This window comes from Scyliorhinus canicula, chromosome 15 (genome assembly GCF_902713615.1).
Source record: "Scyliorhinus canicula chromosome 15, sScyCan1.1, whole genome shotgun sequence".
Classification (NCBI taxonomy): Eukaryota; Metazoa; Chordata; class Chondrichthyes; order Carcharhiniformes; family Scyliorhinidae; genus Scyliorhinus; species Scyliorhinus canicula.
Window position 1 is genome coordinate 145,153,929 of NC_052160.1, and position 25,181 is coordinate 145,179,109.

The window sequence follows — 25,181 nt, forward strand, 5'->3', positions numbered from 1 at the left end:
TGCCACCCAACGCCCTCTCCTCCTGGTCGGTGTCCATAGGACCATGGGTCTCCCCTCGGGTTGGAGGGGCAACCGGGGCTTGAACCTGTGATATCTGGCTCTGGTAGCTCCCCGTTGTCTGCACCATGGTGTTGGCGCCCTTGGCGATGTTCCTCAGTGATTGGGCCCTGCTCTGCAGTGAATCGGCAATGCCCACCTGCGACTAGGACAAGCTCCGCAGTGCCTCGGCCGTTCCCATCTGAGAGCGGAACATGTCCCGCAGCACCTCATCAAGGTCCTACACCTCGGCCATTCCCATCTGAGAGCGGAACATGTCCCGCAGCACCTCATCAAGGTCCTACACCTCGGACACCTTCACTCGGTTGCCGACGTTGTGTGCCACCCTTGCAGTTTTGTCTTCAGTGCCACACATTGCCAGCGACATCTCCTGTGCCAGTAGTCTCTGGCACTTCTCCAATCAGCTATGAATCTGCTGGAGTGTAACTGACATCTCCCTATGAATGTCGCGGCCGCTTCCTAATGCCTCCATAAGCTCCGGGTAAACCTGTTCCAGAGGCTCAGCATCTAACTGGGACCCAGCTGGGTCCTGGGATCCAGCAGCCCTCTGACTGCTGTCTCGCCCGGGGGTTCCTGCCTCCTCCTGATGTACATCAGCAGCAGTGTGGTGCTCTCCAGATTGTGCCCCAGAAGCCTGTTCACTCACGTTTCCCACGTGTACACCACGTGGTGCGTGTATCTACGCTGGGGGAGGGTGGGGGTGACAGCTGTGTGACAGATCGACTGTGGCAACCTCGGAGCTCTCCTCTGAGGTGGTCTCATGGGGGGCAGGGGAGGGGGCCACCCCGGATTGGCTGGAGGACCTGTGGGTGAATGAACACATGGCCAGTGGGTGGGATGGTTCAGTATGTAAGGCAATAACTCGTGTGCCAGGTCCTCTGGGTGGGGCCCGGTTTTTCCTCACCTCTGCGGCCTCCACCAGCCTCCACATGGGTGACCGCTCTGTCCTCTGTCACCTCCATGGCCTGTTTCTCAAAGGTCATGAAGATTCTTATGTCCGGCACTCCTCCACCCGTCTGACCGCTCTCCCGGCGATTGTGGGAGAGCTTCTCTTGCGGAGACATAGCAAGGGCATCATTAGCCAGACACATGGTTTACAGTGGTGTGGGGAGGTGGGGTGGAGTTAAAGGTGGGTTGGGGAGGAGCAGACGGAGGGTTGGGGACGGTCGCTGGTCACTTTGGGGGAGTGGGAAGGTTCCGAAGGGGTGGGGGCTGTCAACTCACCTGTGTTGCCCGGTGTTGGTTGCTGACCTTCTTGTGGTACTGGAAGCCAATCTTCCTGGTCATGCTGCCTGAGATTACAGCCACTGCCGCTTTGCCCAGGCAGCACTTGCTGCCCTGTGGCTCACCCTCCAGAACCCCCCAGGGAAACAGGACATCAGTTCTGGCCTCGACCGCATTAGGAGCCTCTTTAGGTCCGCCTCTCCAAACTTTGGGGCTGGTTGGCTGCAAGCTGAGTGGGGTTCGTTGTGCTGTGCAAGTGCTGCTCGACCTTGTTAGTGGGGGGGAGCTGGCGAGGACAGTCCCAGCATCAGTTGGCGAGCCTTCATTTGCAGCATGAAGCCCATGAGGCCTTGTTAAGTGGACCAGTTAACGTTGAATAGCGTTGCTGATCCGGGCTGAGTGGTGTGAAGCTCGCGGCCATTCATGCTCACTGCCACAGTTATAAATCTTCCAGAGAATCGCACTCATAGTAGATTTTGGGCAGTAATCTAGTGAAAGTATTTGGTTCAGTGCAATTGCTGGTATGCTATTAATTTTATTAATTTCAGAGGCTAGTTCAGGCTTGTTTGTTGTAATACTGCTAACAGCTGACAGTGCAGGCAGCAGCTGTCCGTGTATTTCGTATGGAAAGCTCTGCATAGTGTTATGGGAGAGGTGTTTTCAGAACTCCAAAATGTATCATGGAGTTCAACCAACCCCCACCTTTAATGGATTGTTGCTTTTGAAGCAATTGGCTTGTTCCCCAGGTATAGTATTACAATTATGGACACGTGGTTTTTAAAACAAAACAATGTTTATTCCATGAACTCATTAACCTTTTAAATAAACATTGGATCTCTTAACACCCCTTACTTCAAAGATAACCCCGAAAAATAATACAACATTACCCAATCCTGCAAACTGTTCCTTTACACATCCAAAAGACTTAACAAATCCTTCAAACAGAAGCACATTAGATTTATATTCACTACTGAGACATTTTTACAATTTCGATTTCACCAAAGGATTAAGAGATAGTCCTTCATGGCAGAGATCACCAGCAATGCAGCTCCCAGCCACACCCAAACTTTCTTCAAACTAAAACTCCCAAAAAGCAGAAGTGAGCTCAGCTGCCCCCCCCCCCCCCCCCGTGACATCACTTCAGTAATATGATCAGCTTCATTTCTTTAACAGTACATTTCTTAAACATCCAATTCTTAAAGGCACTCTCACATGACAATAGGGTATGGAACGGAATAGTTAACTCACTAAACAAACACTGCTTTTTGAAATTTTCAATATAATTTAAGGTTTCATAGGAATTTATTTCTGGCTCTGTTCAGGTTTACATATTTTGTTATGAAAGTCGAGTCAAGCAATATTGCAGTTTAATAAAGATTTGTGGGATGTGTTTAAGTTGATAAGGCACGCACTGATTCACGTACTTCAAGGAAATAGTTAAGCTGCTGTATGCACTTCCGGGGCCAGTCGTCTGGACTCCGGGGAGTTGGGGGGGGGGGGGGGGGGGGGGGGGGGGGACACAGCTTGAACACTTTTGCAGCTTGCAAGTCAGCCTTACTGGGGAGAGGGACATCCCAGAGTGTTGAGTCGGGGTCATTAGAAGCCTTAATTCTCCAACACAGCATCCCAGCCCCCCTACACCCTCTCTACTCTCATGTATCTTGCATGCCCACTCCGATTTCACATGCTACCTCTATACCTACCATGTATCTTCCATTGCCACTCCTCCTGTATGTACAATGTATATTCCCCTGATTCCATGCAATATTAATGGAAAATATCTTCCAATCCATTGGAGATGGGGGGATGGGAAGTTGATAAATGTCTCCATATCATATTGAGGAAAAATGCATTCTGAATTGTGAAACAAACCTTGTTATACTTATTAGGTGTCAACAAACCAAAACCCAAATGAAAGGGACCAATCTGTTATTACAACTTTTTGAAACTCTTATTTATTTTCAGATGAATGGACGCCTTCTATACTGAAACATAGTAACACTTGAAACTCACCTCCAGAATTGATCACTGGGAAGTAAGGGAACAGGTGGCAAAACCAGTTTTATTTTCATATATCTGCCTAAGCCATTCAAAACACAAAAGAAAAGATGAGAACACATGTTGGCAGGACATTTTATAACATTTTTCACTGCATTATGGTCCTTTAATGTATGTGAACAAATACTCAGACTGATCATTCAAGGGTCAACCAACATTTCAAAAGGCAGATCCCTCCAGTGAATCACTGCATTAAAAATACATCCACATTACATTCCCTAACAGTGAAATTTGAAGGTGTGAAAATACTTGCACTTGCCTTTTAGAATGTTCCAGACTCCTCTAAGCAGGACTCTCAAAACTGGTGTGCAGGAGGAAATCCAGTTTTTGCCCCATTTAAATGGGACCTGTTATGACACCCTGGGCTGATGCACGGTTGATTCTAGCCCCACTGGTCCCAGAGTCCTAACACAAGCGAATTAACCAATATATGTATAAAATTCCCAAACTTTGGCCCTTGGTTGTCCAATAAGTTACAGTCACCAGGTTTGTAAGTTGGAACACAAATACTGTTTATTTATAGCAGAAATAAAGATGAAATATGCAGTAATTACAATGGAATAACGGTGAGCTAGACCTACTACCCCCCCCCCCTTTAACCATTCCACCCTCTACCCATACACACACAAGGCAAACAAACACAGAGGGGTGGAAAGGGGTAAAAATAATATGGATTAAGGTAAAAATATAACGAGTCCTTGCTTTTGATAAATTGTTTGCAGTTGGCTGTCCTGCCAGCACGCTGATTGATCAAAGCCATGTGTACAGTTGGTATGGTCTTCTGGCGGCAACATTCATTTAGTTCTCGGGGAATAGGACTTTTTAGAGAGAATTCATCAGATCTTGGAGAACAAAACTTCAGAGGTGCTTCTTCCAGCTTCTGAACTGAAAGCGAAACAATCCAGTATTACTGGGGAAAGAGAAATCCCAGAGAAATCAGAATCAATCACCACGAGCTATCGGTAAGAAATTCAAACCAGTTCATTGGCCGCCAGCCAAATCGTTCTGGGATCTGCTTTTTGAATTATAGGCTGCTACATGCAGTCTGGGCACCATGGCATTGCCAGCCTAGCGCCCTGCCAAGCTGGCATTTGTCTTGCGGTGGGGATCGAGCCTGGGGGGTGCCCTGCGCGTGTTAGGTGGGTGTGCCCCGCACCCCACCCCACCCCCAAGGCCCTCCTTATGGGTGAGTTTGGGGGGATTCGGGGTCGCGTCGGGTCGAGAGATCGGAACGCCATCTTTTCCTGCACTGGGGAGTTACGGCGAGCGGAGCCCCTCAATGCAGGAAACGGGACTAAATGTGGCCTTGGCAGGGAGTTCCCTGCTGAGGCCCTGAATTGGGAAGTAGGTTATCGGGTGATTTTTGAATCCTCACCTAAAACCAGCTTCATTAAAGGACTCAGCAAATCTCTAGAAAAGTTGAAATTTGAATTTTTCCTTGGACCTTCCAGTTCAGATGTGTATCATTTAGTAAACTGCCACAATATTCCAGTCCCTGTGATGAGTAGTCTCTGGCTATCTTCTGTGTAGGTTGGGAGGACACTTTTAACAGTTAGATTTGCAAGATGTAATTGTTTCAACAACATGCCTATCATTCCAAGTTCAATTGACTTTATTTCCAAAAGAAAATAAATACATGGAAATATTTTTGATGCCGATAAATTTTGTGCAACAGTGCATATTTTTCCAGCAAATCTTTGACCAAATAATTGTTTGTCCTGGTCTTTGATCTTTATTGAAATGTCCTCGGAATGACATAACGTTTTCTTTGAAAAAGCCCCTAGTCGCCACATTCCGGCGCCTGTTCGGGGAGGCTGGTACGGGAATCGAACCGTGCTGCTGGCCTGCTTGGTCTGCTTTCAAAGCCAGCGATTTAGCCCTGTGCTAAACAGCCCCGAATCAGTGAAAACGCCTTCAGTGGGGAGCACAAGCAATTTCTACTCTTGTTTCTTTTTAAATACTGTACATGATAGATATATTGGTCCAAAACAAGAAGTGTTCTAACCATGCCAGCATGGCTCTTAAGCATATGGTCAGTGTGATGTTGCCCGTCCTTGCATCTATCATTAATCTCAACAGCTGATTGAAAGTCTGTCTTTGGGCGAGTTAACAACTGTCTTTGTTCAGTAATTCTAGCCCCTGGAACTCCACTGGAATAAGATGCGAAACATTTACAAGTGAAACATAACCAAAGATATTGAAGCTCTGCTTGGGTCATATGAACATTCTAGCCATGTCACTAAGAACACACTTGAAATTATACTGCATCTTGCACATGTTCTAGACATCTGAAGACACTTCACGACCAATGAATTTTAAGTCACTGTTAAACAGACAAATGTAGCGATCAATTTGAACACAGTAAGTTCCTAAAACAATGTTGAGATAAATGATTAAGAATGCTGATGATGGTGTTCGAGGGATAGATAATGTTTCAGTGGAACACCATGTGTACAGCTTAGTAAAGCAAAAACGGCAGCACGGTGGCGCAGTGAGTAGCACTGCTGCCTCACGGCGCCGAAGTCCCAGGTTCGATCCCGGCTCTGGGTCACTGTCAGTGTGGAGTTTGCACATTCTCCCCGTGTGTGCGTGGGTTTCACCCCCACAACCCAAAGATGTGCAGGGTAGGTGGATTGGAGAAGCTAAATTGCCCCTTAATTGGAGAAAATGAATTGGGTACTCTAAATTTAAAAAAAAAAGTAAAGCAAAATCAATGTCTTTCTCAACAGGCCAGCTGTCACCACCAAGCATAAATATGTTGCACGGGTACTCTCAAGTAGGCTACGCTTTTTATCAATGTGAAGAATAATCTTCCTGGCGGAATAGTGGAGGCAAAAAACCTGAATAATGTAAAACACAATTGAAGACTACTGTTTTTAATATTTTTGGAATTTTGGCAAACACATTTATGGCACATCCCTTAATTGCTCTAAGAATGATTATGGTCCTTGTTCCAATAGTAATGATGATGAGTATCTTGAGTGCAATTATTGCTGCTCTTATCTAGGTGAGTGGTAAATATTCCATCTCACTCCTGACAAGAGCCTTGTAGATCCTGAAGAGGCTTTCGATCTTGGTAAATCATCCCTCAGAGTAAACTGTTTATGGCCTGCTTTTGTACCCACCAAGTTGATGTGGCTGGCCCCATTTAACCTCTGGTTATTGTTAACCACAAGACTTGGTGATGATAGTGAAAGACAAGGATAGGTAGCAGCTTTCTTGTGTTTAAGCACTTGTGTACTGTGTATGTTACCTGTCACTTGACTGCCTAATTTTAGATGTTATTTGGGTCTTGTATTTGACTGGCATTGCCTGCTTCAAATCAGAGAATTTGCAAAATGAGCTGAATGCTGTGGAATTTCTGATGAATACCCTTGGTCTCTACCATCTGATAGGGGTGATGGGATAATATTCCTCCTTTGCCTTACTCCCAGCTGACAGCAGTTGGAATTTTCTTTGAGTGATTTAACGCTTTTGAGTGCCGCGATGTTGAAGAACAGACCGGTTTTCATGTGTTTAAATCGAAAGAAAGGATAAACATTTATTTTTGCAACACGCAAAGTGCAAATGTAATGCTCTCATTCCTCTCTCTCTTTCACACACGCACACTTCAAAAGATGATTCCTAAAGATGTAACATGCACTTCAATTGCCAACAAAATAAAAATAAACAAGTCACTTATGTTTTTAACCAGTCCTTTAGGATTGAGGGTGAACCGCATTGTAAGCCTGAAAGATTCTCACCGTTCTTTGAAGAAAAATGGAGTTTGGAAGATTCTGGCCTTATGACAAAATTGTGGCTGAGCTCCTGTAGAGAAGAAATATAATCCTGCAGGTAGAACCAATTAGCCTAATTTTCACATCTGAGATGCATCTTTTTTGAGGCTAGTTCTTGCCTTTATCTGGGTGTGATCTCTCGCTCTGAGGTTTGGCTCCCTTGTAATTAGCAGAGTCCACATGATGGGTTGAAGTGATGTGATTGATGCACAATGATGTATATCTCCTCAACGTTCCAGCTCTGATATAACCAACTGAAAGACTTTATTTGATATCCCATGTTCATGGGGCTGCAGGTCTGGTAGCCACTGGGCAGGACGTCCGCTTCGCCGGCAGCGCACTCACACTCGTGGATTTCTCTATGACGTGGGGGTGCCCACAATGGGAAACCCATTGACCGGCTGCCAGGACTGAGGATCCTGCTGCCGGCAGGGGCGCGCTTCACCAGAACACGGGTGCGGCAGGACGGAGAATCCTGCCCATTGTCTTTTAAATCTCTTCCATTGAAGTCATAGGCCGCGATTCTCCGCTCCCCACGACGGGGGAGAGAATCGCGGGAGGGCCGGTCAAATCACGCCACGCTGCCCTGGCACCCCCCGTGATTCTCCCACCACCCACAAAATGGCGTGTCGCAGAATCGCCGCTCGCCGTTTTTCCCGGCGACCGGTGATTCCCCGGCCCGGATGGACCAAGCGGCCTAACGACCCCGACCAGTGCACGCCGGCGGCAACCACACCTGGTCGCTGCCGGCGTGAACATCGCGCGACAACTAAGTGTGGGGCCTGTGGGGGGCGGAGAGAGGATCGAGCACCACGGGCGTGCTCATCAGATGTCTGGCCCGCGATCGGTGCCCAGGCCTTTTCTCTCCGTTTCGGAGAATCACGCCCATAGAATCGCTGCAGTGCAGAAGGAGGCCATTCAACCCATCCAGTCTGCACGGACCCTCCTGAAAGAGCACCCTATCTTGGCCCACACCCCACCCTATCCCCGCAACCCAGTAACCCTACCTAATCTTTTGGACATTAAAGGATGCTTTATCATGGCCAATCCATCTAACCTGCACGTCTTTGGACTGTGGGAGGAAACCGGAGCACCGGAAACCCACGCAGACACAGGAAGAAAGTGCAAACTCCACACAGACAGTGACCCGAAGCTGAATTTGCATCTGGGAAGTAACTTCCCAGACATATTGGGCGCGATTCTCCGCTGCCCAGACCGGATGGGAGAATCGCGGGAGGGCCGCTCTTGGATTAATAGAATTTACAGTGCAGAAGGAGGCCATTCGGCCCATCGAGTCTGCACCGGCTCTTGGAAAGAGCACCCTACCCGAGGTCAACACCTCCACCCCCCCCATAACCCAGTAACCCCACCCCACACTAAGGGCAATTTTGGACACTAAGTGCAGTTTATCATGGCCAATCCACCTAACCTGCACATCTTTGGACTGTGGGAGGAAACCGGAGCACCCGGAGGAAACTCACGCAGACACGGGGAGGATGTGCAGACTCCGCACAGACAGTGACCCAAGCCGGAATTGAACCTGGGACCCTGGAGCTGTGAAGCAATTGTGCTATCCACAATGCAACTGTGCTGCTCTGCCCCCCACCCCCGCGATTCTCCCACACTCCCCAAAATGGCGTGTCGCGTTTAGCGATTCTCCGGCCCAAATGGGCCGAGCGGCCTGCCGTTCCCGACCTGTTGACGCCGGCGGCAACCACACCTGGTCACTGCCGGCGTGAACATGGCGCCAAAGGTTTGTTTGTGGCTTGTGGGGGGGGGGGGGGGCGGGCGGAGAGGGGAGTGAATACCACGGCCGTGCTCGGGAGGGGACTGGCCCGCGATCGGTGCCCACCGATCGTCGGGCCGGCGTCTCCAAGGGACGCACTCTTTCCCCTCTGCCACTCCGCAAGATCAAGCCGCCACGTCTTGCGGGGCAGCTAAGGGGAAGACTGAAACAGCGCATGCGCGGCTGACATCATTAGGCGTCGCCGGCCGTGTCATTCTCGGCACGCCGAGATTTACGGCATGCCCTTCCAACCCCCCGGGGGGGGGAGAATAGGGGGTGAAGAGCGGCCTCCGACGCCGCTGTGAAACACTCCGGGTTTCACGACGGCGTCGGGCGTTGCGGAGAATTCCGCCCATTGTGTGGAATTTCCCAGAGACAGCAAGGCAGGTGAATACCTGTGATCTTCCAGTTTCCAGCTCATTGCAAAGACCTGCCCTGCCGTTAATTCTTGGGGTCTGTCCAATGACTTGGCACCATACTGAAAGTGCACCCAACAGACTCAGTCATTGCAGGCCAGCTACAGCGCAATACACCTACACAGTCCTCAGCTGCAGCTCGTATTGGGAAGCTCGCATTTGTGAGAAATGATATCCCAGGACAGAGATCTTCAGTGCAGGAAATGATGCTGAGTGCAACCTCTGGGGGTGTTCCCTGCTTGGGCACTAAAGAAAACTGTGCTGTTAGGTGGCGGGGTCATTCCCTACACTACAAGCACCAGGAACAGCCCCGCCAATTCCACCCAGAATGGACTCAACTTTTTTTTTTAGCTATGTCATTCGTGAAAAACAAATTTGTATTGTATGCTTTTCAAGTTAAGGTTGCAAGATGAAGATTTGTTAGCATAAATCATCCTGCTTAATATATATTTTTTTTGAATCTCCAAATATTTTCTCCAGCTTATGTGATGATGGTAACTATGAACAATGTGGTTTCTTGGGTGTCTCAGCAACTTGGGCTCTTCTTTCCCAGATGGTTACTCATTACAAGTGAGCTGAGATAGTGAATGCCAATGAGCTCCTTGATTACGCAACCATTTAAAAATATCTGAATTTGTCAACGTAGGATGCTACAGTTAATATTTTGGTATGCAGTTACAAAGTGATGGTGCAAACCTGGTCCAGATTACATTTTCTAAAACTTAAAAACTATTTGGATGCGATGATATGATATCTGGTGAAATGCTGCCTTGATATCAAGGGCAGTCACTCTCCTCTCGCCTCTGCAGTTCAGCTCTTTTGTCCATGTTTGAACCAAGGCTGTAATGATATCAGAACTGAATGATCCTGGCAGAACCCAAACTAAGTGTCAGTGAGCAGGATATGGCTAAGAACGTGCCGCTTGATAGCACTGTTGGTGACTCCTTTCATCACTTTACTGATGAGGTGGTAATTGGCTGGGTTGGATTTGTCCTGTTCTTTGTGTACAGGACATACCTGGGCAATTTTCCTCTTTGCCGGGTAGATTCCAGTGTTGTAGCTGTACTGGAACAACTTGGCTAGGGGCACAACTTCTGGAGCATGTCTTCAGTATTATTTTCAGGGCCCATAGCCTTTGCAGTATCCAGTGCCTTCAGCCATTTCTTGATATCACGTGGAGTGAATTGAATTAGCTGAAGTCTGGCATCTGTGATGCTGGGAACCTCTAGAAGAGGCCGAGATGGAACATCCACTTGGCACTTCTGGCTGAAGATTTTTGCGAATGTATCAGCTTTGTCTTGGGCTCCTTCATGATTGAGGATGGGGATATTTGTGGAGCTGTTTCCTCCAGTGAATTGTTTAATTGTCCATGTCCACCACCATTCACAACTGGATGGGGCAGGACTGCAGAGCATTGATCTCATCTGTTGGGTCTGGGATATTTTAGGTCTGTCATAAGCTTACTGCCTATGTTGAATGCAAGTAGTCCTGTGTTGTAGCTTCACCAGGTTGCCACCTCATTTTGCGGTATACCTGGTGCTGCTCCTGGCATGCCCTCCTGCATTCTTCATTAAACCAGGATTGAAGAGTGGGGGATATGCCGGACCATGAGGTTTCAGATTGTGGCTGATTACAATTCTGCTGCTGATGGCCCACACTGCCTCATGGATGCCCAGTCTTGAGTTGCTCAATCTATTCTGAATCTATCCCTCTTCGCACAACGGTAGTGCCACACAGCACAATGGAGGGTACCCTCAATGTGAAAATGGGCCTTCATCTCCACAGGAATTGTGCAGTGGTCGCTCCTACCGATGTTGTCATGGACCGATGCGTCTGCGGCAGGCAGGTTGGTGAGGATAGGTCGCGTATGTTTTTCCCTCTAGTTGGTTCCCTCTCCAGCTGTCGCAGTCTAGCAGTATGTCCTTTAGGGCCCGGTCAGCAGTAATATTACCAAGCCACTCTTAGTAATGAACATTGAAGTCCCCTACCCAGAGTACATTCTGTGCACCTCCGTGGTGTTCAACGTGGAGGAGTACTGATAACGTAGTTATCAACAGGAGGTTTCCTTGCTCATGTTTGACCTGAAGCCATGAGACTTCATTGGATCTCGAGTTGATGTTGAGGACTCCCAGGGCATCTCCCTCTGGACTGTATACCACTGTGCCGCCACCTCTGCTGGGTCTGTCCTGTTGGTGGGACAGGGCATACCCAGGAATAGTGATACTGGCGTCTGGGACGTTATCTCTAATGTCCGATTGTGTGAATATGACCTGCAGGCGGTTGCATAATAAGTCTTTGAGACAGCTATCCCAATTTTGGCACAAGCCCCCAGATATTAACAAAGAGGACTTGGCTGGGTCATCGGGGCTAGGTTTGCCGTTGGCATTTCCAGTGCCGAGGATGATGCCGGATGGTCTGCCTGGTACTAGTTGATGGTGATTGACAGACAAATGCCGAGAATGGTTTGAAATTTAAAGGAATGAAAAAAATGAAATGAAAATCGCTTATTGTCACGAGTAGGCTTCAATGAAGTTACTGTGAAAAGCCCCTAGTCGCCACATTCCGGCGCCTGTCCAGGGAGGCTGGTACGGGAATCGAACCGTGCTGCTGGCCTGCTTTATAAGCCAGCGATTTAGCCTTGTGAGCTAAACCAGCCCCTGGTTTACACAAGGAGGTAGCTTGTGTAACTGTTCTTCCTGTCTCAAAGAAATAATACAGCAGATTCAATTTAAATACAAATGATTGGAATTGGGCCAGTTTGCTCAGTTATTTAAGTGAGATTTTTGTCTATTGACACAATCAAAATTTAAAAATTAGATCTTCATCTTGTGTCTGTACAAATTTACCAAATCCAGCAGTGTCATTCTGCTTTGAATTATTTATTAGGCATATTTTCAGACACTGTCTTGCTGAATCCAAATTACATTGTCACCATCTGTGGCATATCATAAGTGAAAACATCAATTTTATTGATTAGCGTGAGGTAAAATTAAATTATCTGAATAAAATGTTTTGTGCTTTTTAATATTTACAGCAAGAAAATATGTCAGTCATATTTTTGAAGATATTTGTGTGGGTAAGCAATAATACTTGCAATTAAGCAGAGGAATTCTCTGCCGTAATTACAGGCTGGCGGGCAGGAGCGCCAGAACCATTTACTCATTTCAGCAGCAACAGAGAAAAATCCAACATAGAATAGTTTAATTACTAATCTAATCAAGAATCCCTCCGAATCATGGGGAGATTGATTCAGTGTGTAATTACCTAATCTTAAAATCTTGCATTATTGATGAAAACTATTCCCTATTAGGTTTGTCATTGCAAAAATGTGCAGAAGTATTATCTAGTGAGCAGTGATCCAAACCTCTGCAGATTGGGCAAGTGATCCATTATAATTGCCAGGGATAAAAACAAGAATTGGACAGATGAGTTAGTAAAAGCAGGGGGTGCAGGTGGCCAGGAGTTGGGGGGCTCTTCATAAGCTTAACTTCACCAGACTAATGGAACAGATGGAGGAGGAATTTAAAAGGTGGGACATGGTGCCGCTATCGCTGACGGGCAGAGTGCAATCCGTCAAAATGACGGTTCTCCCGAGGTTCTTGTTCCTCTTCCAGTGCTTGCCCATCTTTATTCCTAGGGCCTTTTTTAAAAGGGTGACCAGCAGCATCATGGGATTTGTTTGGGCGCATGGCACCCCGAGGGTGAAGAGGGTCTTCTTGGAGCGGAGTAGGGATGGGGGGGGGCTGGCGTTGCCCAACCTCTCGGGGTACTACTGGGCGGCCAACGTGTCGATGGTGCGTAAGTGGGTGATAGAGGGGGAGGGGGCAGCATGGAAACGGATGGAGAGAGCGTCCTGTGGGGATACAAGCCTGGGGGCCCTGGTAACGGCGCCGTGGCCACTCCCTCCCACGAGGTATACCACGAGTCCGGTGGTGGCGGCTACCCTCAAGATTTGGGGGCAGTGGAGGCGACATAGGGGAGAAGTGGGGGGCTCGATGGAGGCCCCGTTAAGGGGGAACCATAGGTTCGTCCCGGGGAACATGGATGGAGGATTTCGGGGATGGTATAGAGCGGGCATTAGACAGCTGAAGGACCTGTTTATCTACGGAAGGTTTGCGAGCCTGGGGGAGTTGGAGGAGAAATTTGGGTTCCCGCCGGGAAACATGTTTAGATATCTGCAGGTAAAGGCATTTGCTAGACGGCAGGTGGAGGGATTCCCTGCGCTCCCCGCGAAGGGGGTGAGTGACAGGGTGCTCTCGGGGGGTCTGGGTCGGGGAGGGGAAGATATCCGATATCTACAAGCTTATGCAGGAGGTGGAAGAGGCGTCAGTAGAGGAGCTGAAAACGAAGTGGGAGGGGGAACTGGGGGAACAGATCGAAGACGGGACATGGGCTGATGCCCTGGAGAGGGTAAATTCTTCCTCCTCGTGTGCGCGGCTTAGCCTCATCCAATTCAATGTGCTGCATAGGGCCCACATGACTGGGACGAGGATGAGTAGGTTCTTTGGGGGTGAAGATAGGTGTGCCAGGTGCTCGGGGAGTCCAGCGAACCATGCCCATATGTTCTGGGCATGCCCGGCATTGGAGGAGTTCTGGAAGGGGGTGGCGAGGACGGTGTCAAGGGTGGTGGGGTCCAGGGTCAAGCCAGGATGGGGACTCGTGATCTTTGGGGTTGGGGTAGAGCCGGGAGTGCAGGAGGCGAAAGAGGCCGGTGTGCTGGCCTTTGCATCCCTAGTAGCCCGGTGAAGGATTTTGCTACAGTGGAAGGACGCGAGGCCCCCAAGCGTGGAGACCTGGATCAATGACATGGCGGGCTTCATTAAGCTTGAGAAGGTTAAATTCGCCCTGAGAGGATCGGTGCAAGGGTTCTTTAAACGGTGGCAACCTTTCCTCGACTTTCTGGCTCAACGATAGGGTACTGGGACAGTAGCAGCAGCAACCCGGGGGGGTGGGGGGGGGGAACGTTGATTATGTTGGCTTATTTTATTTAAATTTGATTTATCTAATTTTAATTTATGGTTAAGTTCTCTTGGTTGGGGGGGGGGGGGGGGGGGGTGGGGGGGGGAGTGTGATACATGTGATGTTATGGTATGGGGGGAATTGTGGGTGTTATGGGGCTGTTAGTTGCATATTACTGCTTTTTGCTATACTTGTTATATTTTTATATGTTCTGTAAAAAATTCGAATAAAATTATTTTAAAAAAAAAGAGTTAGTAAAAGCAGCATTACAGCTGAGTTATATTGGCTGCATATAGTAGCTGCAAATAGCTGAGTTATATTGGCCAGAACCTTCCAGCTTTGGTAAAAGCACAATACTGTGGATGTTGGCAATCTGAAATAAAACAGCAAATGCTGAAAAACCTCAACAGTTTCTGACACAGACATACAGGCTCAAACATTTATTCTGTTTCTCTCTCCACAGACTTGCTTGAGTTTTTCAAGAATTTTCTGCTTTCTCCAGGCTCAGTGTTTGATCTGTGGTGGGTTAGCTCAACTCCCCCAACGTAACATTAGCAATGCTTAAAAAAGGGATGAGAAAGTCAGCTAAGGGTTCCAGTTCCCTCTTCTGCAGTTGTATGGCCATTGAGTGAGGACAGGATTGAGGGCTGCCGCAATGTCACTATGATTAAATAGTCTCGGTGCTCACTGAGACTTCACTCATATGAAGAATGAGTTAAGGGAGTGTGTTTGGTGCTCTGTGCTTCAGAAGAAGTCAACACAGGAGAGAAATTGGCAAAAGGAAAATGCAAATACTGTAATCCAAGATAGAAGCAGAAAGCACTGGAAATGCACACAGACTAGTCGGCATTTGAAAGATGCTGGTTAACAGGTAGGTTAAATTGAGGCAGCAAAGGGCGGCACGTTGACGCAAAGTCTAGCACTGCTGCCGCACGGTGCCGAGGTCCCGGGTTCTACCACAACCCCAGGTCACTGTCCGTATGGAGTTTGCACATTCTCTCCGTGTCTGCGGGGGTCTCACCCCCACAACCCAAAGACGGGCAGGGTAGGTGGATTAGCCACGCTAAATTACCCCGCAATTGGAAATATATATATCTTTTAATTGAGGCTGCAAAATTGGATAAAACTGGAATGAGGATTGTGATACCTGATTAACCCACACACACAAACTTTGTGCTGCCTGCTCGTTTAAATGATTACTGCGTGCAGCCAGCACTAACCACGTTGTTGGGTAGCTACATGCCTGAGCAGGAGGCACAAAACTGAGAAAGATGCAACAATTTAAAGGGAGGTGCATTGCTGTTGGTGCTGGAACTGATTGTGGAAGAAAGTGAGCCAATGGACTGCAAGATGTTTTGACATTACACTGGACACCTTGGTCAAGAGAGTGACTGTAAGAGGCAGCAGATTTCGGTGAGCCTTCCTTGCTGAAGTGGAGGCATCTAATTTGCTCTGTGATGACCCTGGGCAGATATGCAGCTATTGTCTACAACCAAGTCCCACCCCCAATTTCCCTCTTTGAGAAGCTTGTCGTCCTCACTGAACAGAACCTTGGAAACCTAGAACCATAGGAAGTGGGAGCAGGAGCTGGCCATTCCTGCTCCACCATTTAATATGATAGTGGCTGAACCTTAAATGCCATAATCCCACTCTCTTGATGCCTTTAATGGCTAGAAATCTATTTCCTTCTTAAATATATTCAGTAACTTATCCTCCACAAACTTCTGTGATAGAGAATTCCACAAATTCACCACCCTCACAGTGAAGAATTTCTCATCTCAGTCCTAAATGTCCTACCTGTATCTGTGAAGCCAGAACTAAGGCTATTACAGCATGCCACACCATTCCTAGTAGACTTCAACTTGAAATCGTATTACTGACCACTTCCTTTAACATTTGTACCTCTGCAGCAGCCAGTAGAAATCAATAGCAACCAAACTAATAATTCCTTAAGTATGTTGGGAAGTCAATCTTGCTGTCAAATGCATGCTCAGCTGTGTGAGGTTAAGAGGGCATTAACTGGACCATTTCAGGTCAAAAAGGCACCACAATTACATGTTGCATACTGACTCTCACAATTTGCATACTTCCTGTGTCCTCTCCAAAACTGTATCCATCATGGCCCACAGCAAAACTGTGTGCACATGGTATAGGTGTGACTGTAAGCCTGAAATGGCACCCATAAACATAGAACAAAGTGGGGGGAGCACAATGAACCAAATTTTTTGGCCTTGAAGACCAACATTGTCTGAGCGGAGTCTGCATGTTCTACCCGTGACTGCGTGGGTTTCCTCCGAGTGCTCCGGCTTCCTCCCACAGTCCAAAGACCTTTTTGGACACTAAGGGCAATTTAGCATAGCCAATCCACCTAACCTGCAATCTTTGGACTGTGGGAGGAAACCGGAGCACCTGGAGGAAACCCATGCAGACACTGGGAGAACATGCAGACTCCTCACAGGCAGTGACCCAAGCCGGAAGTTGAAGCTGGGACCCGGGAGGTGTAAAGCAACTGTGCTAACCACTGTGCTGCCCTTGTCAGGGTGGAGGTGTGTGCTTAAGTAGGGTACTCTTTCCAAGGTCCAGTGATGACTCGATGGGCCGAATGGCCTCCTTCTCCACTGTAAGTTCTGTGATTCTATTCTGTAAACCATTGTTTGAAGAAATTGGATCATAACTGCTTCTTAAGAGCTCTGGTCTAGAAATTGACATGTGCTGCTCATTCAATGAACCACTGGAGACTGCAACCAAAAAATATAACTTGGTTTAAAAAAAAATCTTATATGAAGATAATCAGGAAGACCAACATATGCAGTTTTACGTTTTGTACATATGCACAACTTTTCTGATGATGAACCCAAGTTCTACTCTTAAATAGGTTCTGTTGTTGCTAAAATTGTGGCAAATTCAAAGTCAGTTAAATGTGAGAATATTCAGTGTATTCCAAAATAAGTCTTATGCTTCTGGATTGATCCAAAGGTGCCGTACAGAGCAGCTTTAACATTGCTGTGGCATTGGACGTGGAAGGAATTGTAACTTCACTTTGTTTTAATTGTCATATGACAATATTAGGATGAATTTGACTCGAGTAAGTGTAAACTCTGCACTAATGTTGGCACAAACATGGATTTTAAATTTGTACTTTTAAGTCATTTTAAATTTTCTGCTATTTTCTTTAGGGTTTCAGTGAGTATTATGCATCTTGATAATTTAGGGAAATAGAAAGTCCTTTCTAATTATGGTTTTCTTTTAGAATGTGGCACCAAAAGAAGAAAAACCCAAGGTTCTCACAGAAAAAGAGATTAAACGAAAAATTGAAGAATACAATGGAAAGGCTAAAAACTGCTTGGGGATGCGTTTGGTAAGGATATTATTGACATGAAATATTACAGAAAGTTAAAATAATCCTTTTATATTATGGGCTGGATTCTCCGTCCCTGAGGCTGTGCCGACACCAACCAAGGGTCCATGGAGTTTTACGCCGGGGAAATCAGCACAAAACCCTCACCGATTCTGCTACCAGTGAGGGGCTAGCACCAGCGCCATGTGAAACATCCGCAGAACATGCGTAAAACGGTTGGCGAGTCCCCGGGTCCTGTGTTGCTCATGTGCAGGTTGGCGAGCTGCAGCTGCATGTACCCCACACACACACACACACGCACCGATCTCGCCAGACAAGATGGCACTGGCCATGCTGGACCACGTATCCGTCCACCCTGACCCCACAGCCCCACACTCTGGTGTTTCCCCCCCCCCCAGCCCTGGAAGAGGCCCCTTGGCCAGCGGCACAGATCCCGGCTGAGTTGGCAGCCTTGGACACTGTTCACACTCTTTCTCTCCGCAGCCGCTCCAACTGCTGAGATCACATATGGCTCGTGCTGTCGGAAACTTGGCCTATCGGAGGCGGAGCATCACTGGTGGGCTGGCTAAGGACATTCCAGCGAGGTTGCGATTGCACACGGCCCGATGATGTGGATTTGGAGGGGCGGAGCATAGTGACAAAGCGTCAAACTGGCGCCTGCCCTGAATTTGGCGTAGAGCCATTCTCCGCCCGATCATCGTTCCCGATTTCGGTGTCGGGTAACGGAGAATCCCACCCCATGTCTTTCAAACCTCACTCTTTAATTTCCCATGAAAATCTGATATGAAGCAAAATTGCAATCCTAATTCATCTGTTTTTCCCAGAGTGATGCTCACTTAAGGCGAGTCAATATAACAATAATGCAGCACTGACAGCTAGGACAAAGCAGCAACTATTACATACCTCAATATCAATTGACCACTATGCTATCTATTGAACAACATGACTTTGAACTGCCTTTCAATCTGGTAAATCTGTGTTATTGAGTCGATGTAACTACAACAGGATTAAATCATACATACCAACTGGTCCCCTTTTTGTATTCGTCCATGAGATACCGACATTGCTGAGAAGGCCAGCATTCGTTGCCCATCTCTAATTGTCCTCGAGAAGGTATCCTTGACCACCTTCTGGAGTCTTTGGTACAACAACAGTCAACCACAGTGTTGTGGATCTAGAGTCTCATATAGGTCCGATTAGGCACATTTCTTCCCGAAAGGGCATTAGTAAACCAGATAAGTTGTAGTGATAATTATTGCAAAATGAAGTCCACCCTACTATCTGTGGAAAGTTTAGCCACACTGGTGTATGTTGCTGTGCTTTAGTCTTTTATTTTGCATTTATGTAACAATGAATTACATCTCACCACTGTGTGATACAATATGTTAATCCTCCAATATACCACATTGTTTCTCATTTCTACTTCTATTTTGTATCTGCGCAGCATAATAAGTATTATTTTGCTAATATACAGCAAATAAAAATTAGCTGCTTCCATTGAGATGGCCACATCAGAATAAGTTGCAAACAGTACTAACTTGCAGCACAATTTATATAGCCCACAGAAAGAACAATTTCTCCTTAGTCATTGTTCTAAGCCTACATCTTGCTTTTGCTGCACTATACAAAACTGCATTATAAATTAAACTCCCTTCACAACTGTAAAGGAGCTGAAGACATCTAACCTCAAAAGAGTTCCACAGTTACATTTTGAAATGTTTTTTATTGCTTGCAGCACTTGATTTTTAAGAATGTAGCATTTTTATGACCCTTAATATTTTGGCTAACACACCGAATATTCTAATATTGTGTTGACAGTGTAGGAGTCCTTTTTATGCCATCTGCTAAAATGTAGATTTCAGAGTAGATCATTCCAGCTCCTATTGATGTCGGACATTTGTGTTTTTAGGATCCTGCGGCAATTGGAGCGAGATATGTTCAATAAATTAATTCCCATTGTATACACTTTTTTTGTATTTTATGCCATATGTGATTGACTGGTTTAACCTTTCCATTGACAACTGTGGGACCAGTAGATCCCACTGGCGCGTCGTCTCCCCTGTGAAAAACCACGCTTTGGGGTGATCAGTAAATCCCGCCCATGATCAGCATTAACCACAAAATCTAAAAATATTGTGATTTTACCTATGAATGCTGTACCACCCCACTCAAAGGGCATGCAGCTGGGGGCTTCCAATCCCCTGTCAGACCCCCACTAGTGCCATTCCGTCTAGTCCCAATTTGTGGAGACCAGTACTAAACGGCCCTTGCCTGAGGACTCCGAGGCCAAGGGGATAAATCCCAGTGCCTCAGGTGCCTCGGAAAACCGCACATTAGAGTGAGAGTAGCTGTCTTGCTCTAATATGCAAATTTGCCCAAAAGTGGTCCCGGGCACAACGGACGGGATTCATATCGCAATGTCTCGTGAGATCTGTCACGATCTCACGAGGCGTTGCAAGCCGGGTATATACCGGGAGCGGGGTCTCCTGGCTTCTATCGGCCACATTGCAATGTGGTGCACTGCTTTTCGGGCGCAGTGTGACCGTTCGATCATGCCCTGAATCTTTAACTTTAATCTTAAAGATTTTAATAAACTGCCAACAAAAGTTCACACGGCATCATAGCAACTAAGTTTGTAAGCATCGTGAAACATTTACTTCATACGCTCTTTTAATGCTATTTTTCAGAATCCGGATGGCACATACACTGGATTCATCAAAGTTCATCTCAAACTGCGGCGCCCTGTCACTGTCCCAGCAGGCATCCGACCACAATCAATCTACGATGTGTTGAAGGAAGTGAATCCAGCAGAAATCACCAACAAAAGAACATCATTTTACCTCCCACTGGATGCAATTAAACAGCTTCACATCAGTAGTGTAACCACTGTCAATGAAGTGATCACAGGCCTGCTAAAAAAGTTCATGGTGATCGATAATCCTCAAAAGTTTGCTCTCTTTTATCAGACAAAAAAAGGCAATGATGGTAATCTAAAAATTTGTTATGCTTTCCTAATTTTAAATATGTAAAATACAAATATTTACTAAGGAACTACTTCTACGAAAGCCAATAGAAATCAAACAATTCAATGGTTTGGTATAGTGTTTACAAATGATTTTTAAAAGCAGATTTAAATCACAAAAGGTTATCCTGCAGGTACAGTAATTAATAAGGAAGGCAAATGAAATATTAGCCTTTATTACAAGGTGGATGGAATAAACAAGAAGGTAAGTCTTGCTATTGCTGTACAGGCGTGAGTCTGCAGCTGGAGTACTGTGTACATTGTAGTGTCCTTACTTGAGAGGGATATGCATGTATTGGAAACAGTTCAGCAAAGATTCACTAGGTTAATTCCTGGGATGGAGGGGTTGGCTTGTCATCAAGGAAAAGGCCTGTTGGACCTATCTCCTTGAAGTTTAGAGAAATGAGCAGGGATCTTATTGAAACACTAGATTCTGGAAGACTGGATGTGGTAGGTGCTGAGAGGATTTCTCCCCTCACCGGCGAATCTAGAACCAGGGGGTACAGTTTCAGAATTAGCAGCCGCCCATTTAAGACGGCGCTTTAGAGAATTTCTGCTCCTGGGGTGGTTAGCCTTTGAAATTCTCTTCTCCAGAGAGTGATGGAGGCTGGGTCATTGAATATATTTACTGCGGAGTTAGACAGATGTGATCACCAAGGGAGTTGAGGGTTATGGGGAACAGACAGGAAATGGAAACCACAATGTGATCAGCCATAATCTTGGTGAATAGCGGGGAAGGCAGTGGCTAAATGACCTACTCTTATTTCTTATGAATTTGTGATTTGTTACTCGTGGATGGAGGGAGGCCTGTTCACTGTCAATAAAGATGTTTCTTTTTGCTTGTAAAACTCTTTTCAGTTGTATTAATAACACTGGATTTGGTTATCGCTCTTAAATACATCAAGAACTACATTTTCATGGGAAAAAGAAACTATTACACTGCTCGATTGCAGTAATTTCTGAAAGATTTTGTGTTTGTAATTATGCAAATTAATTTTAGCAGAAATGTGAACCCCAGTGTAGCCTAACTTAAGCAATACAATTTGTGTGTGGTTTCCACCTTGCACTCGAAATAGACACACTACACCTTGATGTTTTATACATCTGAACAGACTAATTAGGAGCAGGATTAGGCTATTTGGCCCCTCCAGTCATTACATCTGACCCTTAGACATAGAAGTAGGAGCAGGAGTGGGCAATTCAGCCCCTTGAGCCCACTCTGCCATTCAATATGATCATGGCTGATCTCCTCTCTGCCTCAACTCCACTTTCCTGCCCGTTCTCCATAACCCTTCAACCCATTACTAATTAAAAACCTGTCTATCTTTCAAATTTGCTCAAAGTCCACCTCAGTCTGGGGCAGTAAATCCCATTTCTTCTCATCTCTGTTTTAAATTTGCAACCCTTATTCTAAAACTGTTTTAGATTGTCCTGCAAGAGGAAACATCCACTCTGTGTCTTGGTTTGTCAATAGCTTTTACCATCTTGTATATCTCTCATTCTTCTAAACCCGAGAGAGTGTAGACTTAAACTGCTCAAACTCTCGTCATAAGGCAAAGCCTTGATCTCTGGAATCAATCTATTAAACCTCCTCTGAACTGCCTCTAATGCAACTACATCCCTCCTCAAATAAGGGTACCAAAACTGTACATAGTACTTCAGGTGCGGTCTCACCAATGCCTTGTACAGTTGCAGCAATACTTCTCTACTTTTATACTCGAGACTGCTATATAAGCAGACAGCAAGTGCTCAAAGGTTAGTAATTATGTTGATTTCTGTAGCTGTTATTTTGGTGTCACACAAAAGACTTGATAATTATAATCAGTACATACCCCTTTTTTTCTCCTTTGTTAGTGCACCTGCAGAAACTTAAAGAAAACGAGCATCCTCTTTTAATCCGCCTTTTGGCTGGCCCAGACACAACTGTCTCAAATTTTGCAATGAAGGAGAATGAAACTGGAGAGGTTGAGGTATGTTAAAATTGATATGTTTGCAGCCATAACTAAAAGCACCAGTTGTGTTGTATAGTTTCTTATTTAAACATCACAGACGCTATTTGTTGTTTCATGTTATTAAAAACTGTTGGACTGCAAAGCAATTTAGTGGATTGTCTTTCTAGCATTACAAGCTATATTTCTTCAGAAGAAATCTGAATGCATAGAAGCATCCTATGCAAGATTATATTGGCAAAACAAACTTGGAAATTACAGATTGAAAGAGAGCTGTATTTACCTGGAAAAGCCACATGATCATTGCCAACAACTGCTTCTTACTCAGATACCCAAATGAAAATGAAAATCGCTTATTGTCACGAGTAGGCTTCAATGAAGTTACTGTGAAAAGCCCCCAGTCGCCACATTCCGGCGCCTGTTCGGGGAGGCTAGTACGGGAATCAAACAGTGCTGCTGGGCTGCTTGGTCTGCTTTAAAAGCCAGCTATTTAGCCCAGTGAGCTAAACCAGCCCCTAAAATGAAAATTGCTTATTGTCACAAATAGGCTTCAAACGAAGTTACTGTGAACAGCCCCTAGTCGCCACATTCCGGCGCCTGTTCGGGGTGGCTGGTTCAGGAATTGAACCGTGCTGCTGGCCTGCCTTGGTGTGCTTTCAAAGCCAGCTATTTAGCCCAGTGTGCTAAACCAGCCCCGATGTAAATCGATACAGAGCAACTTCCTGCACATAAATAGGTTTCACTAGGGGTACCCACGTGGGCTGCAGTTATGCAAATATTTTTGTGGGGTATCTGGAACATTCCTTGCTCCAGTCTTAGTCAGGCTGTCTCCCACAACACTTCACGTGGTCCATCTCTGACACTTCCCTTCCATAACCTCTCTGTCTCCATTTCTGATGATAGACTGACCAATTCCCATACCAACCTCGATAACAGCTCCTCACACCCTACTCCCTGTACGGACTCCATCCCATTCTCCCCAATTTTTCCATCTCCAACGGATCTGTTCCAATGATGCCACCTTCAAAAACAGCGCTCCTGACATGTCTGCCTTTTTCTCAACTGGAGGATTCCCCTCCACTGTGATTAACAGGGCACTTAACCATGTCTAACCCATTTCCCAACCCTCCTTCAACACCCCCCCCCCCCCCCTGAACGGTGACCAGGACCCTCTTGTGTTCTTTTTACCCCATCATCCTCCACATTCAAAGGATCCTCTTCTGCAGTTTCTGCCAACTCCAGCATTATGCCACCACTAAATACATTTTCCCCTAACTCCTGTCAAAATTCTATAGGGACCACTCCATCTATCACAACTCAGCTTCTTGCACTCATGCCCACAGGCCTGCTGCAATGCTCCAGCGTAGCCCAACACAAACTGGAAGAACAACACCACATCTTCCAATAAGATAGTTGATGAGCTATCAATTGCACTTAAAGACTCGAATCGGTACAAGAGAGGCTTTATTACCGTGAGATGTTTATCCTTCGACTGCAGCTGGTAAAATGGCAGCCCAGGAGATCTCATACATATTTATACTGCTCCCTGTGGGCGGAGCTAGCCGGCATGGGCTACCGACAAACCTGTAATACAGGTACTGCTGTACATCCCCTAATACAGGCACACACACAAACACAGTGGTGGATTACCACATTCACCCCCTGTTAAGAATGAGTCCGGCGGGGGTGACGTGGAACTATATATACATTATCCGTGAATTATTTACAGAGGGGAGGGGAAAAAAAATTAAGTGTCAATCTTGCAGCCCGGTGCCCGTCAGAGGTTGAGTCTGACCGGTGGTCTGACGGTTCGTTGCGAGCGCGATGCAGCAGTGGTGGCGACGTCTGTACAGGCGGTGTCGGCGTCGTCGGCATCAGTGCTGGCGGTGTTGGTGCTGGCCAGCGGCTGGACGACTCTGGGAGCATGCCGAAATCTTCCATGTCCTCAAGTGTGGGCAGGGGAACGAGGGATGGACCTGTTGGGGCTGATGCTGGGAGCGCCGGGGGAGTGGAGGGCGGCGTGTGAGTGGGGCCGGGGGAGGGGAGGGTGGCGTGTGGGTGAGGCCGGGGGAGGGGAGGGTGGCGCGTGGGTGGGGAGGTGTGTGGGAGTGGGATCGGCACCCGAGGGAGCCAGGTCCCTGAGAGAGACTGTGTCCTGGCGGCCGTCGGGGAACTCCACGTAGGCATAGAGCATAGAGCATAGAACAGTACAGCACAGAACAGGCCCTTCGGCCCTCGATGTTGTGCCGAGCAATGATCACCCCACTCAAACCCACGTATCCACCCTATACCCGTAACCCAACAACCTCCCCTTTAACCTTACTTTTTAGGACACTACGGGCAATTTAGCATGGCCAATCCACCTAACCCGCACATCTTTGGACTGTGGGAGGAAACCGGAGCACCCGGAGGAAACCCACGCACACACGGGGAGGACGTGCAGACTCCGCACAGACAGTGACCCAGCCGGGAATCGAACCTGGGACCCTGGAGCTGTGAAGCATTTATGCTAACCACCATGCTACCGTGCTGCATACTGAGGGTTGGCATGAAGCAGGCGAACCCTGTCCACCAGA

General features: G+C 46.8%; 1 protein-coding gene across 1 annotated transcript in view; it reads left to right on the top strand.

Moving 5' to 3' along the window:
• Positions 1 to 25,181, top strand: part of rassf5 (Ras association domain family member 5) — a 73,709-nt gene that overhangs the window by 40,401 nt on the left and 8,127 nt on the right. Inside the window, exons 2-4 of the mRNA XM_038819490.1 lie at positions 17,527 to 17,634; positions 20,322 to 20,619; positions 22,511 to 22,626. Coding sequence (XP_038675418.1) covers positions 17,527 to 17,634; positions 20,322 to 20,619; positions 22,511 to 22,626 — 522 coding nt within the window. The remainder of the gene's footprint in view (positions 1 to 17,526; positions 17,635 to 20,321; positions 20,620 to 22,510; positions 22,627 to 25,181) is intronic.